Source organism: Chlamydotis macqueenii, chromosome 9 (assembly GCF_036417535.1).
Source record: "Chlamydotis macqueenii isolate bChlMac1 chromosome 9, bChlMac1.mat, whole genome shotgun sequence".
Classification (NCBI taxonomy): Eukaryota; Metazoa; Chordata; class Aves; order Otidiformes; family Otididae; genus Chlamydotis; species Chlamydotis macqueenii.
Window position 1 is genome coordinate 8,416,012 of NC_141564.1, and position 16,670 is coordinate 8,432,681.

At 44.3% G+C, this 16,670-nt stretch overlaps 2 protein-coding genes across 3 annotated transcripts in view; one reads left to right on the forward strand and one right to left on the reverse strand.

The window, feature by feature from the left end:
• The window catches only part of NEU2 (neuraminidase 2), a 37,058-nt gene that overhangs the window by 19,843 nt on the left and 545 nt on the right, over nucleotides 1-16,670 (reverse strand). The gene's annotated exons all lie outside the window — the stretch shown is intronic.
• NGEF (neuronal guanine nucleotide exchange factor) overlaps nucleotides 7,730-16,670 on the forward strand; it is a 42,813-nt gene continuing 33,872 nt past the window's right edge. Inside the window, exons 1-2 of one of the 2 annotated variants that reach the window (XM_086754731.1) lie at nucleotides 7,730-8,099; nucleotides 12,921-13,035. In XM_086754731.1, coding sequence (XP_086610857.1) covers nucleotides 7,832-8,099; nucleotides 12,921-13,035 — 383 coding nt within the window. In that variant the 5' untranslated portion in view covers nucleotides 7,730-7,831. Of the gene's footprint in view, nucleotides 8,100-10,993; nucleotides 11,652-12,920; nucleotides 13,036-16,670 lie in introns of those variants that run through there. The other variant, XM_086754732.1, reaches the window with a different exon arrangement.

The following is a 16,670-nucleotide window of genomic DNA, read 5'->3' on the forward strand; positions in this document are numbered from 1 at the left end:
TCTACTATTCCTTAATCAACACAATCAGCTGCCTTCTTTCCCTGCTTCTGTATGGAAGCTTTCAAACAAAAACTCCTTTTAATTCTTACCTCTCCACAGTTCAAATAACCACCCATGCTCATTTCTTCCATAATAAGTGTCTCATAACGCAACCAGCAAATTTATTTTTCCCCAAGAGCAGCACAGGTGTTGTCTGCTCTAGGGACACTGGGGCTGTGTGCTTACTAATGAGTCTGTCTTGAAAAGCTTCAACCAAGACATCTGCTCACCTCCTCTTCTAAGTATTCTGGCATTACTAAACCTCTCTGCTTTCAGCAAGACATTATGCCGAGGACATTAATTCTCGTACCACATTCTTGACTAAATCATTTTATTGCAGACTAAATTTTCTATACCTAAGTCCTCCTGAGTTGATAGATGTGTACCCCCAGAGTAGGAGATGCAGTGATTTGTTTTTTAACTTACCTTCCAGGGATAAGCCTGGAAAACCTTGTAAGTTTTAGACCACAGGTACTTAGCAACACTTTCACTAGTATCTTCTAAGCAGAAATGAGGAATGAGATGGCATCAGGGGCAACACCATTTCATAATCAGTAGGAAAAAGGACAGGGGACTTCCTTTAGAGGAATAAAAATAAGGTCAAGTTTTTGTTTAATTATTTTTAAGAGCTTATAATGAAAACCAGAAAGGCTTGTAGATTTCCACTTCTGCTTTTCTGCATGCTTTAAAAATTAGGTTGACTCCTCCTACACAGCTGGAGAGTGTGTGTGTTTATACATGCATATATACGTACACATATATATATATGTTTTGTTAGTTCTACACACATGTAGAATAGCGCCAGAGGGAGAGTTCTTTAACACCTTAGCTATAGCCCATAGCTATGTCTACCACATAAGATCCAGGGGATGAAGCATGGAATGCAATGGAATAGGGTTGGACCGCTCTGAGATGCATGGATTGAGGAGAGATTACAATTATTAGTGGCATACAAGACAGCTCATCTTTTAAGTAATTATTTTTGAATCGTAAAGAATCAGTAAACAGTTAAAAAGACAAATCATGCTGGCAGCAGTCAAGTAGGCAGTTAGTGTTATTCATGAGATACATATTGATATATATTAGTTAATTAACACAAAGTAGCTGCTATAAATACTCATACTCCATGTTTCATGCAGGGGGAATTGTGTTTAGGCATGTATCGTTTTCTGTTATGTGCAAGTGACCATTTATGGGACATACTAGTTTTGTGTCTATGTTTGCACACACATGCTTACCTCTACCCACAATGTCAGGTCCCACAATGCCAGACTTAATTCTAGAAACATTTTTAGATCTAGCAAAGCCATCTGAGTCATTTTTAGCTGTTTTAAATGTACTGGTTTCTCTCTCCAAGCCTCGTTGACTTGGTCTCGTGGTGTCTAAAGCACATGGCTTTGGAGGCTATATTAAACGAATCCAATGTATTTATTTTTAGTTTCTGAAGTGTTTCTAAAACAAATTCTCTGTAACATATGTGCAAGACATAAAGGTTTTACTGTCACAAGCATGTAATGAACTGCATAATTCTCTCTTGGTTTTGTTTGCTATAAATAAGGTACCATCACTAAATCACAGCAGTAAAACTGTTCTGTTACCTTTCTCATCTGAAAGACTATCGCAAAATCAGAGTGGATGTAGTTTGATTCTGTTAGAACTGGTGATCAAATTCAATCTTATTTACAAAAAAAAAAAGTACAAAATGTTTGTTTTCTGGAAACATGTTGGGGTCAAACAATTTTATATTCTTTCAGCCAGCATCCCCAAACGTATTATCTACTTTTCTCTGGCTTCTGCACTGAACCTCTTTGGTCTGCATCTCACTTTCTGCCCCGTCTGTTCTCATGCTCCTCCTGTTTTTCTCCACCCCTGTGCCTTAATCAAATAATACCTTGGCCTTGCACCTAAATAGTTCAAATTCCTTCGTGGAATGTCATATATCTTGCTTTGGACTGGGACATGTGCTTAACTGTCTCTTGTCATCCCCTAAAAGAAATGGTCAGGATTGTTAACACTTCCAAGGAGGGTAACCAGTAACAATGAAAACATAAATATACGTATAGTCAGGCAGCTCGGGGCCCCGAGAACTTTAGGTTTAGGTGTCACCATGCCCAGCTGCCTGTGCATCCTTCTGCTGGAAGTTAGTTCCCCTGTACCGGGGATGGCTCAACAGGACACGTGAGAGTGCCTCACTTACACTGGCTTAAAGTCTATGCGTTAGCTTAAACCGTTGATGAGGCTAAATGGATTCATAGCTACAGCTGCTGAGAGTTAAATCTGCCAGAGCCTAGGGCTGAGTCTGTGGGTGTTACTATTCCCCTGACTCACACAGAAATATCTCCTGATGCAAATACAGGCCTGAGCCTGTGTGGAGCCCCAGTGCCTTCAGCAGGGCCCACCCGCGCGTGGCACTCCTTGAGGGATCGGCGCCCGTGTGCGCAGGAATGGCAGCTGATGAGTAAGGCCTGCTGCTGGATTTTGGACTGTGCCCCATCCCGACAGAGCTGGTTTTTCCTCATTATGATGCAGAGTGAAATAGTTTAGAGATGACATTCCACTCCACTTAAAACCGTGGAACAGGGGAAAAAAATCAATGCCTAATACATCAGCAGGGATGTAATGAGGGACGGATGGTGGTGGGAGGCAGAGCTCTGGTTTCAGTTTGCACAAGACTTTCAAAATAATTAAAGCATTTTAGAAAGAAACTGCTAAGATGCAGCAAAATCAGCATTTGCATGTACATTCAGGTTGTAGTTAAAGAAGAAATATTGAAGGAGCCATGTTAAGTATGAGGGCTTGAAGACAAAATATCATCTTAAAAGAGCTCCATCTGGTTCATCAAATATACATGAAAGGTGCATCTCTACATTCAGCGGGCAAAACCTTCCAGATGAGTCATTAATAGGGCTTATACGTGAAACAACTTCAACACATAAAAAGGAAGAAAAGATTATATGACCTTCTGCCTTCCTACAGCATAAAAACCCTGCAGCCAAGACAGTAATTCCTGTATTGAGCTATACATGATTTAAAGGGGCATCCAGTCACAGAGGGATTTAAGGTGACGGCAAAACTAACCCAAAACTAGATAACTTAGTGCAGGGGCTCATTGCCCTCTGTGCCGAAAGCACCTGCCTGCCTTCTGGTGGGACACAACCCTTGTGTATTTTGTGTGGCCGCTCAGGCACATCAATACTGTTATCTTGTCCCTGGTGTTGGCAGGGACATGATATACAGTCAGACAAGGGCAATTCATCTTCTGTGGCTGTACTCCCCTAAATAGAACAACCATACGGTCAAGTCATATTCATACCTGTTACCTCCTGCTTTGAAACATCCCTGAGTTGCACAGCTGGAGATTTCAGCCTGTCTCTAATATTAATTAAGCAATCATCATCACCCTTCCAGACTAGGCAACAGCATTGTATAACACTGGCAAATTGAGCATTTTTCATTTCAAAACCATTAAGGATTATTTAAGCATACACTTTCTTACTACAGTACGCAACACTTTTCAGCCACACAAGACACTTCCCCATTTTAAAGGGGAATTAGGAAGTTCATAAAGCACTGGATCCACCAGCAATCTCATCCTACTGCACCCCTCCTATCGCAGAGAAGGCTGAGCGCAGGGAGCCAGCTGATTCCCATCCAAATAATTGCCTCGTGGTGGTGGAAGGGAGCGTGCAGAAGAAATCCTCCCAGAGACAGAGGCTGTCAGCTCAGGGCCAGCACCAGGCATAACAAAATGGCCCATTACCCAGAGTGGCAAATTACCAGTGGCAGCAAAGTGGCCGTGATTCAGTTGCCGGCTCTGCTGTGCTGGTGCCCTAGAAAACTGCTGCTGAGAGAGAGGTCGGGGAGTGTGGAGCAGCAGGTTCGGTGGGGAAAGGAGGTGGCTCTTCCTAGCAGCTAAGGCACTGCTTGCACTTCTTCTGTTTCAGCAACAGCTGAGGCAGCCAGCCTGACTTTCTGGGACTGCCAGCCCTCAGCAGCTCCCTCTGCTACCAGTGCCCACCAGTGACAGATCACACAGTCTGCCTCTACCGCGGCTCGTGCAGCTGCGCCCACCTGGCATGTCGCGGGATGAGCAAAAAGGGAGAGATGATCAACCGGCACTAGAACATACCTCATTCTCCACACTCCTGGATCAAACTCTGCCCAAACTAAACCCTTCTGAAATACCTGCAGGTCTACACAGCTGCAATCTCAGCTTTCAGGCCGCAGCTTCTGCTACTAAAATCATAAACATTCTTATCTAGATCAAACTCATTAAAAGGAGTTGTGCTTTTGATACACCTGCTACCCTTTGAATCCCTATCAGCTCACTCTTTGTATAGTTGGGACCAGCAGTCAGTCGTTGGCATCCACAGCTAGACCATGCCTTGCAAACACATCCAGCTCCATCCTCCCAGAAGCAGCAGTGGTCTCTCTTTCCCACACACGTTCACTTGTCCAGGTCCACACTGCTCTAGGAAACTCAGCCTCTAATTTTTATTAGCATTTTACCTAACGTCTCCAAGTTCAACTGCCCTTGTACAAATTCATGGCATTTGCTGGTAAATGCAATTTTTTTTTCCACTGGCAAGTAAAATTTCTATAGTCAAATACCTGGAAGCTGAATTATGTGTGAGTCTAAATGCATCTGTCTGGTGTTGCTGTATGTGCATCACTTGCTGGCTTTATTGTTGTTATCTTTCTTTTTTTTTCCCTACAGATTGCTACTTTGGTCTTCCTGAGCTACGGGGAAGTGTGTTTGCCTGCAAAGCACATTCAGGTAGGTGGTGACGCTGCAGCAAGACATGTGATCTCAGGAGGGCATGTGAATATACTTGGGATGGGTTCTTCTGACGCAAGACCTGACACTCACCTACCTGTGACTATCAGAGGTGAATACCTTCTTTAAAAATTCACTACAAACACTCAGACAGGGATAGTTATGGCCCACACCTGCTTGAATCATTCATTCTCTGTCACGGAATAGCTTGACTGTACCAGAATAATATACTACCAAATTTGAATATATCCTTTAAACTCATCCCTAGTTTTTGATACACCTAAAGCAACTGCGAAAGCCAGGACTATTTGATTGGCATATCAGTAAATGGTTCCTCAGTAATTTCTTAGACTATTAATTTTGGAATTGGAAGCACTGCTTTCAGAAATACATTCTGTTCTTGAACTCTTCATTAAAGAAGTAAAAAAAAAAAAAATATATATATAGTTTATAGCCACCACAATAAACAAGTGCCCCCTCTTTCCTGCCTCTCCTAGAAAACATGGAAATCTTTCTCTCATCCACTGCTATATTCACTTTGGTCAAACACCTTGTTTGTTAGGGACTGTTTGGAAGCCTGACAGCGAGTTAACTGTTCAGGATGGACACCCTTCATTCCTCTGATGGACCAAAAAAAGTGTATGCAACAAAAATAACTACGCTGGTTGATAGGGCTACTGAACACATAGTGACATCTTTGGGCAACTCAGCTGAGTGAGTTTCTCTTAGCCATGCTTCTTCTGTACCAAGCATCTTTGAAAAGCCCAGCAACGACATCCATGTACTTTCATATTCACCAGGTAAAGGAAAGGGAGAAACAGTCTTCTCCACGCACGCATGCATTCCTGCACACACACGCGCGTGCAGCTATTTGCCTAATGTTACCTTTGGAGATTTACATGGTTTTGAAATTACTCCTGACTGGTGAGCAGCTCCTGTGAAAACTTTAACTAATTTTTCAAGAAAACACCAGCAGCAACTTGCTAAGCATTGCAAGCTGTGTCGACATTGCAAAGGCCACAAAAGAGAGACAGGTCTCTGCCCCAGTCTGAGTAACATGGATGAGGGGTGGTCACCTGAAGCACGTAGGAACTTTGGTATGGAGGAGATTGTTACAGGTTCATCTCCTTGAGTGACAAGACATAAAACAGTTTACAGAAGAGAAATCAATACAAAATAAGCCATAGAGTTTAGAGTTAGGAGGGATTATAGGTGGAATATTAATTGTGATACAGTTAACAGAAATGCTTCCATCACAGTTGTAAGGATCAAGCCTTTGGGGCTTTAGTCTTGGGACAGTAAGAAAGGTACAGGAAAAGAAATAGCCTTTTCTTTCTTTTCCAGCCATCTCCAACAGCAGCTGTTTTATTTCACTGTTCCACTGAGCCACAGAAACAGAAACAGGCTTAGTGAATCTCTATACCTCAGAGTAATTTACAAAGCAAACTTAACACCACAACCAACAAACGGGCACTTCATACACTTCCAGTAACACTGGAAAGAGTCCCACAGCAACCACCAGTTCCAAACAGACCAAAAGTCTTGGCAGAATTGAAGTCAGGAACCAAATTTAGCAGCTATGAGCTGTATGCTGTGGTTCAGGTTATGAGAGGAAAAAGCAGACTTTATCATCTGTAGAGCCAGGAAGCAGAACAACTCAGGCTCAAAGCATTATTTCAGGTTGTGACCCCCCTTTTTTAAGGATAAAACGTCCTCAATAATTCTGGAAAGCAGAGGATTTACAGATTATATCCCAACCGTCCCTGATGTCCCAGAGTCAGCTGGAATGACCCTGGGGACAAGCAAGAAAAAGATTTGTGGCACACATGGGTTCACAGAGATTGCAGAAGCCCCAGAACAAAAATTGAGATGCTTACCTTCTAGAGTATCTTTTATATTAGATATACTGTAACAAACCAGTGATACGTGTAACTTCTCAAAACAGCATCTAATGATTAATCCATAGCACTATTTTATGCCCTTCTCTCAGCAAACTGTCAATTTTATATTCACTTTTCCTATACAGCATCTCTTTCTCCTATTCATGTTAGCCACATCAGTCACAAAATCACATCATGTACTTAGAAAAGCTTTGACAGCTGTAAGAATTCAAGAAGACAAAGCCAGCAGCGAACGCTTAAGTAATCAGTTCACATTTTACCCAGTCTTGCAAAGGCTGAAGGATCAACTGCTGTTTTGCTGTTGTAGTGACTTGCCTTCTAAAAATGCTTGGGAGTACTGGCACAGCCTATGTACTGACATAGGGAGCAGCAGGACCCCTGTGCTGAAGTCCTCATGTCCCTGAGGGGGTACACTGGCACTGGAGGGCAACAAAATTAAGTCTCTTCATTACTACATAATCTTGTCGCTTCTACTGTCACTTCTCAACAGTTATGGATTTTTCTTCACTTACCTGCACCACAGGAGTGAGTGTTGTCAATAAGTGTTAGAAGGCGCCCAGCCCTGTAAAAGGCATTAATTCTTCTATTACAGGGAGAAGTACTCTGATAATAGACAGATTAACAGAGCTTTCTCTTCAGCTTTTACTTTCTCTTCTGTAACATTTTCACCCTCAAAAATAAGGACACAGCCATTACCTGTATCCACTCTAAATCAACTAGTAACCTACTGCTCACAAGTGACAAAAGGGAGCGGTCATCAGCTGAGCAAATACAGTCATTTTTCCAGTAACGTCTGTACCACTACTGTGTGTCATGGCAGGGCAGCCATGAGCACGCCGAAGCAACGTTCAGGACATCAGAATAAGGTTTGTAAGGTGATGATCTCAGACAAAAAAAAATCCTTGAAAGTCTCCGTTATCCTAAACAGATAATGCACTGTAGCCTCTGAACTAACCAGAACTTTGTCCTCTCTTTATCTATATTGTTGTGTTTTGTTTGTCCGTCTCCAGTTCTAACTCACATAAAGCTGATGGAGTTGTGGAGGCTACCTGTCTTCTTCTGCTCTGCTGATGATCCATCGTCTCAGTTGCCATAGAGACAAGATCTGGAAGCCATGGATGGGCATGGGAGAGAAGCTGCCAGCAGGCTCTCTGCCAGAACTCTCCGGCAGGGCATTTCTCAGCAAATATTGAGAGAGTCAGGTTCAGTCTCTGAAGGCGAGGAAGAGTCAGAAGGTGCTAACTCGGTGACCCACGAGAGGGACTCTCACACACATTACATTGCCATTCAAAGAAATTCCAGGTACTACCGATCTATGAGGCTACCGAGCAGAGAGAAGAGAAAGACTTCGAGAGAAGCAATGCACGTGGGGCGTACTACAGGTGAGTACTGACCCAAACAGCATTATGCTTCTTTTTCCAATGAGATTAGGAACTAAAGCAGTCGATAAGATTAGAAAAAGGAAAAGGAAGGTAAAAAGCAGCTCAGTGGTGAGCACTTTACAGAACACCCCTGCCCTATGGCACAGCTGGCAGAGCGATGCCATCTTCTTTGCTCAGCCTGGAAATGCAAAATGGTTGGATGTTTAAATGTGCTTCACGGCAGAGAAACTAAACAAATGCAGGACTCTGCTCTGCCACCCTTCCACTCTCTAAGAGAGAAAGAATTTAAACAGGGAAAGACATGAAGCTATTATAGAATCATAGAATCATAGAATGGTTAGGGTTGGAAGGGACCTTCAAAGGTCATCTAGTCCAACCCCCCTGCAAGGAGCAGGGACATCCCTGACTAGGTCAGGTTGCTCAGAGCCTCATCCAGCCTGGCCTTGAACCTTTCCAGAGATGGGGCCTCCACCACCTTTCTGGGCAACCTGTTCCAGTGTTCTGTAACTCGCATCGTAAAAAATTTTTTCCTAATTTCTAATCTAAATCTACCCCCCTCTATTTTAAAACCATTACCTCTCATCCTATCGCAACAGGCCCTACTGAACAGCCTTTCCCCATCTTTCTGGTAGGCCCCCTTGAGGTACTGGAAGACCGCTATCAGGTCTCCCCGGAGCATCCTCTTCTGCAGGCTGAACAGCCCCAACTCTCTCAGCCTGTCCTCATAAGAGAGGTGCTCCAGCCCTTTTATCATCTTTGTGGCCCTCCTCTGGACCTTCTCCAACTGGTCCATGTCCTTCTTGTGCTGGGGGCTCCAGAACTGGACACAGTACTCCAGGTGGGGTCTCACCAGGGCAGAGTAGAGGGGCAGAATCACCTCCATCAACCTGCTGGCCATGCTTCTCTTGATGCAGCCCAGGATGCGGTTGGCCTTCTGGGCCGCAAGGGCGCATTGCCTGCTCATGTTAAGCTTCTCATCCACCATCACTCCCAAGTCCTTCTCCTCAGGGCTGCTCTCAATCCATTCCCTGCCCAGCCTGTATTTGTGCCTGGGATTGCCATGACCCAGGTGCAGGACCTTGCACTTGGCCTGGTTGAACTTCATGAGGTTGGCACGGGCCCACCTCTCCAGCCTGTCAAGGTCCCTCTGGATGGCATCCCTCCCTTCCAGCGTGTCAACGGCACCACACAACTTGGTGTCGTCGGCGAACTTGCTGAGGGTGCACTCTATCCCACCGTCCATGTCGCCGACAAAGATGTTGAACAGGGCCAGGCCCAGCACGGACCCCTGAGGGACGCCACTCGTGACCGGTCTCCACATGGACATTGAGCCGTTGACCACCACTCTCTGAGTGCGGCCATCCAGCCAACTCCTTATCCACCGAGTGGTCCGTCCATCGAACCCATGTCTCTCCAGTTTAGAGAGAAGGATGTCGTGCGGGACAGTGTCAAAAGCTTTGCACAAGTCCAGGTAGATGATGTCAGTTGCTTGTCCCTTGTCCACCGATGCCGTCACCCCGTCATAGAAGGCCACCAAATTGGTCAGGCACGATCTGCCCTTGGTGAAGCCATGTTGGCTGTCACCAACCACCTCCTTGCTCTCCATGTGCCATAGCATGGTTTCCAGGAGAATCTGCTCCATGACCTTGCCAGGCACAGAGGTGAGGCTGACTGGCCTGTAGTTACCCAGGTCTTCCTTATTCCCCTTTTTAAAAATTAATGGAGTAGGAACTTCTTTAGCATACAGAAAGGACACATTCAAAAGTGAAATCTATACAAGTAACTGTAGAGCAAGCTGAGCGGCATATACAGTCAGCAAAAACAGAGCAGTTTGTTTATGGACCAAGCCTGCAGAAATCGCAACGGCCTGTTATGAGAGGAGAGCAAAACTTCTCTGAAAACGCAGTTGCTGCCACCTCGCACTGAGGACGGCTGTAAGAAACACCTAAGCTCCCTTTGAACTAGGAGGCTGAAATAACAGGAACACCATCCAGAACATACATACATTCAGCCGTGGCTTCAGTAGAAATGGAACAAGTTGGCTTTCTCTGTGTATGAACAGTACCGAGCAGAACTGCAAGGCCAGGCTTTCACTGAGCTGGCACCTTGTCTGAGCAGCTGTCTGTGAAGGAAATAAGAAAAAGATATGAGAAGCTAAAGAGAGAGCCAGGAAAGGAGCCATCGCAACACACTCAGAAGCACTGGAAACAGGGCTGCAAGAAAAAACTGGAAGTGGTTTTAATCTAAACACTAAAGGAGAGAGACCTGGAACTGTGAACAGAGAAAATGCCCGTTGCTTGATCTCCCAGGTGTTCAGAGAAACTGAATTTTATAACTCCTTGTAAATAAAAGGAATCACAACAAAGATACCGATCTTATTTTCAGATTATTATCTAACAGATACAATGCACTGAACTCTGAACTTTGGCTAGCTGCATGAGTCTACATGATACTACACTACTCCTGATGTCTGAGTGCTACCCAAGCCACTGAAAGCTATTGATTTGTTATGCAGTAGTAAAACACACCGCTTCAGCCCCTGAAAGCAGAACAAGTTCTCTAAGAAAACAATGAACAGACATCCTCCACCCTAAAATAAAAGGAGGTCTGGGAAATGTCCCCAGGAAAATAGGTGTCTCCTGCCTGCCTCGCCAAGGGAGACATGCTATTTCAGCAGTATAAAGGCCCATTCAACCCTGTGGCATGGACAGGAGGAAAGTTCCCTCCCTTCTCCAAGTTTCCAAGCAGACAGCAGCAGAGCAAAGAGCTCCTGTTTAATATTCTGCTACTGTTGTCAATGAGGTTTGTGGATAAACTGAGTGTCGCCTATGCCAGAGCAGAGCTGCTCTCCACCCTGCCAGTGCAGCAGCAGGACCAGAGCAGAGCCATCCTCTCACCACCTTCCCAGAGCGCTGCTGCAGAGCAAGCACAGAAGAGATTCGCCCTCTCTCCTGCTCCCCAAGCATCACAGCGTCCAGACTGCTCCTGAGGAGGCCCTCTCCCCTCTTACCTGCTGGTGTCCCTGCAGCAGAACCAGCACAGAAGGACACACCTTCTTCATATATCTGCAGCATCAGGACAACGGCACAGGAGGACATCTCTCCTGTCTAGCCAGTGTCATTGAGGAAGGACAAGCTAAAAGAAGGGCTTCTCTCTTAGCAGCTCATAAGAGCATCCACAGAAGCTGACCTGCACTTCTCTCCCACATCCCCCTCTCTGTGTTACCGCTGCCAAAACAGGATCTGTTCCAAACAGGGCTTTTTCTTCCATATCTGCAATTGGTCAGCAGGACACACTGGGAATGTTTCTTTTCTCAAGTCCGTACATCAAGACCTAGACTAGGAGCAATACCTTTGTAGCAAATTCAGCTCAGAGCTACAGCTTTTAAATTCAGCTAGGATTGTGTAAGCAGCTCTTCTACCCTCTCTCTGTACTCCACTGACTCCATCCCCTCTCCCCGAAACTGGACAGCAGATGCTTCTACACCAGCCTCATTTGTAGCAGGAACGTCTTCTGACAGCATTTGCTGACGTGCATGGAAGCAAGGGATGGGTGAGCTCTTTTATCTTGACTTCAAACCTATTTGAACAGCAGCTATTCCAGAGTCTGACTCAAGCTGAAATGTTAACCTGTTCTCATTTTCCTTAGGGAATGACTGGGGGGGGAGGAGAGGGGAAGGAAAGAAGAAAGGAAGAGAAGGAAAGATACAGGGCAAAATACAGTGTAGGATACAAAATGGAAAAATAAAGACTCAAGAAATGAGAACACAAAAAATAATGTAAAAGAATGTAAGTCCAGCAGAGAGAAAGGCTTTTATATAGGCACCCTTTGCACCACCCTAGCTTTGGCTTATAGCCTAGGAGCTGTAAAACATAATAGATGCTTTCCTTTAACTGGAAAAAGAGTTTGTTTTTTTAAGCAATCTCCTGTGACAGAAGGATAAAGTGTTTAAACTATTCAAAAGGCAAAGAGAATAACTCAAACTAGTGTTTCATAAGCCCTTGGCTCTGTTTTAGGAAGTTTTAAAAGTCTGGATTTCACCCTTTCCCTCTGAAAATCCATAGCATTGGTTAAAAGGGTGCATCAGAAACCGGCTTCAGTCAGAGTATTGACCTGCCTGTGCTGTCAGCAGTTTGAAATGCAAACAGAATTATGACTTAGACCAAAATATTTCTCATAAAAAACAACAAGGCCATTTATCAACAGGCTTCAAACAACAGGAGGTTTCATCTGAAAAGTGAGATGCACCCTCTCTTGCCAAGTACTGCAGTAGTAAGCCATGGACTTAATACAACTTTGGCTCCCTGTGAAAGGATCAGAGGTTCATCTGAGGGAAACTGGAGAAGCAATTAAAAGTAAAGCTCCTGTCCCACCCAAATCTAGTCTTGATTTATCCAGTAAACTGAACATCTACTGTGTGCCTGAAAGCACAGCAGCAATGAAGCTCTGACCGGGGAAACCAAATATTGACATGCAGGGGCACACACAGCTAAACCTTTTCTGCACTGAAATCACTAATGTTGGGACCAGTTTTCAGTGGTGAGAGTGCTACTCACAGACATAAGAACTGATATTGTAAATCTACCTTCACCTTTTCTCAGTTGCATTTGCAGCTGTGACAAAGGCTGTACACTCTTGAACTAAGTAAGCTGATGACACCTCAATCTTGTTTGAAAATCCAAGCTAAAACGTAACCATCTTTGTGTCTGTGGTCTTCCAGTTGCCTTTGGTGTAAGCAAACCACTACCTACAGTAAGGGTAAAGATGACCCTGAAGAAAATGATTGCTTTAACACCCTCTTGGCTTTCTTTTATATCACAGGTTCACTCAAAAACAACGAGCCCATCAAAGAGCCTCTGAACGTTTTATCTCATAAGGGATCACCATCTCCAGTAAACTCTGACAAGACAACGTTAGACGAACTATGGATCCAAAGGTAAGGAAGTGCATGCACAGGGTATTCACCGTGCCTCCACTAGATAATACAGTCAGAGTGCTGTCAGAGCAAGAATGCTTGTTTTGGGAAGGGCAGCTGGACTAAGCTATAGCTCTGATCCGTGCCTTCTCACCTTGACTTGTAGTGCTGTTTTGAGTCTTAATGATATGCATCGTATAGTGCTAGTGTGCTGGTATAAAGGGTCTTATCCGCATGAGTTTGGAGAAGACAGGGAAGGAAAAAGAGGGAACAAGAAGACAGTGAGGAAGACAGAAAAAGAGGAAAGTGTTGTAGGATCACCCAGTGGTGTAAGCAAAGTGGGTAGGCTGCCTTAAGCAGCTTGTTGAGAGAATAAGGAGAGCCCGCGGGCATTTCCTTATAGAACATCCCAACATAAGTGTGATCGCATTCTCGACCTTCCCAGAGGGCTCTCCTGAGGCCTTGTTATACAACCCCACATGGAAAACAGGATTTTATAGCTAAGTAGAAGTAGCTACAAAGATGCTTTCTAAAGTATTCTGACTTTCTGTTTGCCATTTACTTTGAAGAGCTGATAGGCAACAGAGGCTTTCAGTGAGGTAGCCCTTTTTTGGCTGAAATCCCTCAATAACCTAGGTCCAGCAAAAGGCCCTGATCCTACAACCCATAAATTGACATACATCCCATAAATTTACCCTCACCTCTGCTCTCTTGCCACTGCAGCCAGGCAGGGAGAGGAGCAGTTACCTAGCCTTATATTTTCAAATATATGAGTGAGGTATTCTCCCAAATAGCTTTAGCTCCTCATTTCTTGTCTGTATAACTACAAGATAGTCCCTACTTGTACCGTAGAAGATCAAGCTGAAAGTGCTAAATACTTGCCCTCTAAAGGTGCATGAATTATGCTGCATTGTATGGTCCTAATTCCTGAGTCCAGTTGTGTTAGTGCCACGCATAGTGCCCTTCCAGGCACCTTTCCTTATGGAGAGGATTCCAGTAAAAAAAAATTTAGCCAAACTGTCAAGTTGGATTTAAATAAATTAATTGCCCTGGCTAAAACTGATTGCCCTTTGGCATTAAACTGAGCATATGAAACTAGACAGTTACAGTCTGCTGAGATGTCAAACCCATCTGTCTTCCTCTCCTTGCGGCATAATCATCACTGTCAGGCTCTGACATCCTGACACCGCCACTTAGCAGCTCTGAAATGTGCAAATTCTGATTCTCCCTGGAGCTGGAAACAATGAGCCTGTGCTGGGAGTCAGTTTTATCAAAGATGGTGCTCTGCACAGAGCTTGACAGGTCAGTACAGGTTCTAAGTCACATGTCTGCTAAAAGCAGGCAGTGCTACTGAGTGGCATCGGCTCAGCTCTTGCAACTGAGCAGAGAAATTTGGCAGAGAATGAGACCAGAGTTCCAGCTCAAACTGAGCCCCTGTCCTCCTCTTCCCTTCTCTAAAAGACTGGCTGTAATTTGTAAGAGAACCACTAGAAATCTGCACTGTGAAAAGCCTGCTTCAGAGTTATAAAGGAGCTTAAGGACAGTGCCATTACTTGCAATAATCACCATGCTACCCCTTTTATGGGGAAAAGAGGCCATTGTGTAGATAAGGCATCTAAAATACTATCACTGGTCTCATGAAATGCATTTAATCTCTCCCACCTCAAAAAAAAAACCCAAAAACCTGGCACCTGTCAGCTAAGAGTTCTTCTGAAAGCAGAAGCTAGCAGTTCTGCAGAAAGGACAGCACAGGCACCTCTGACCAGCACTGGGAAGGTCCATGGGGTTCACAGGAGTGAATCACCACAGTTCTGAGGGCAGGTGGGGCATCAGTGCTGCACCTCTTCACATTCAGCAGTGTCCTATGGCAACCATAGAAATGCCAGGGCTGGGCAGGCACAAGCCCTTCTCATTGCATGAAGATCACCAACAGGTCTGACACGAATGTTTTCTTCACAGATAGCAATGCCACTTTACATATTGCCATGCTACCCAATTTAGGACAGGTGAACACAATTGGGAAACATAATAAACAGCTCAGGAGAAGGAATACTTATCTGAACTGTACTCAGATGGGATATATTCTTTAACACTCTGATTAAGGAAAAGCACCATAGGCTCCTTCAGAACTACCAGTGACTTAAATCTGTTCAAAGCTCTGAGGATAGCAGAGTAGTTCATTGATCTCTGAACTCGGATGTCTGAAAACAAAATTACCTCAAATGTTCTTGCTGGTTGCAAAATCTGCCACGTGCCCTACATAAAATGCTTCTTAAGAGCACTTTCATGCCTAACTACTCTCAAATGATTTTTTTCCCATCACCTTTCTCCTATGCGATCCCCAGCTCCCCTGAAGCACTCTAGAGTCCTCCACAAAATCATGTGGCTCCCTCCCAGTCTTCTGCATTGTACAAAGATCCAAACCCTGCACACAACGAGCCACTTCCTGACAACTCGGCTGACTTCCCCTGAACATCTGAGTGCTGAGCTTCTAGCACAGCTTCTGTTTTTCAGAGTAACCAGAGCCAAAGACCTGGAAGGAATTGAACTCAACAAAAGCTGCTCTTTCCTACTGTGATCACTCCTTCCAGCTTCAGAGTGGTAGCAGTTGTGCAGGCTGAGATCATAGAAAGCCACGACAGAAAAACATCCACCCAGGGTGTCCATCCACAACTGTCAGCCTCAGCTGAAAGCAGCTCCCGCAGAGACCGGAAAATTAGTCATTTTAAACCCCAGAAAGGAGATTCACTAATCAGTGTCCACCCTATATTACCAGCTAATCGCATGTTGACTTTTCTTCATGTCTAATACAATACAGGTATTTTGGCAGCATGACTGTATTATTTACCTACCGTTTCCCACTGAGTCAGATTCCAAAAATGATAAGACTTTATTATGGGCTGCTAGATACAGTAGAAGAGAAACTCAATGTGAAAATCCACGTTGCAAAGCTCACTGTGAGGTCATTGTTCTACCAGTGCAGAGGAAACTGTTTCTTTAGGCTGGTTATAAAATCTCCAATTCAGAGGAATGAGGATCATCTTAAAATAATTTCATTGCATTTGATCTAAGCTCAAAGAATAGAAGTACTACAACAGTGAATACAAATAGTCATCTGCAGCATCAAGAGAGAATCTAACTTGTTTGCATTCATGCAAACACGTGTATTAGAGAGAAACACTGTGCATGTAAAATAGCGTAGCACTCCGAGGGATGTTTGCGTGAATTCGGGTTAGGTTCCCGTAGCACAGCACTATTTGTCCTGGGCAGCAGAGGGCACTGCTTTTATAGCCTGAAATAACCAGAAGCGCGGGGAGAGCCTCCAGAGAGGCCGAGACCTGTATTGGAAGAGGTCCTATACCATACTCGAGCAGTTTCTTTCCACTTGTGAAATAAATTTCTTACAGTCACCTCTTCTCTACGCTGCTAATCGTGCTTCAATTTGCAAGTGGTGAAGTCAGGAATAGCTGGTGCAAACATATGTTGACCAAACCTTTGTATTTTGTCACACTACACCAATTTTTTGCTCTTTTAGAGACAGATATACAGATAGATAGATAGACAATTTTTCCCCATCCCTCCTTCTTTGCAGTCTGAATCTTTTAAAGTGTAAGAGCAACAGTATTTGCAGAGAGAAGAATTTTTTAAATTAATAT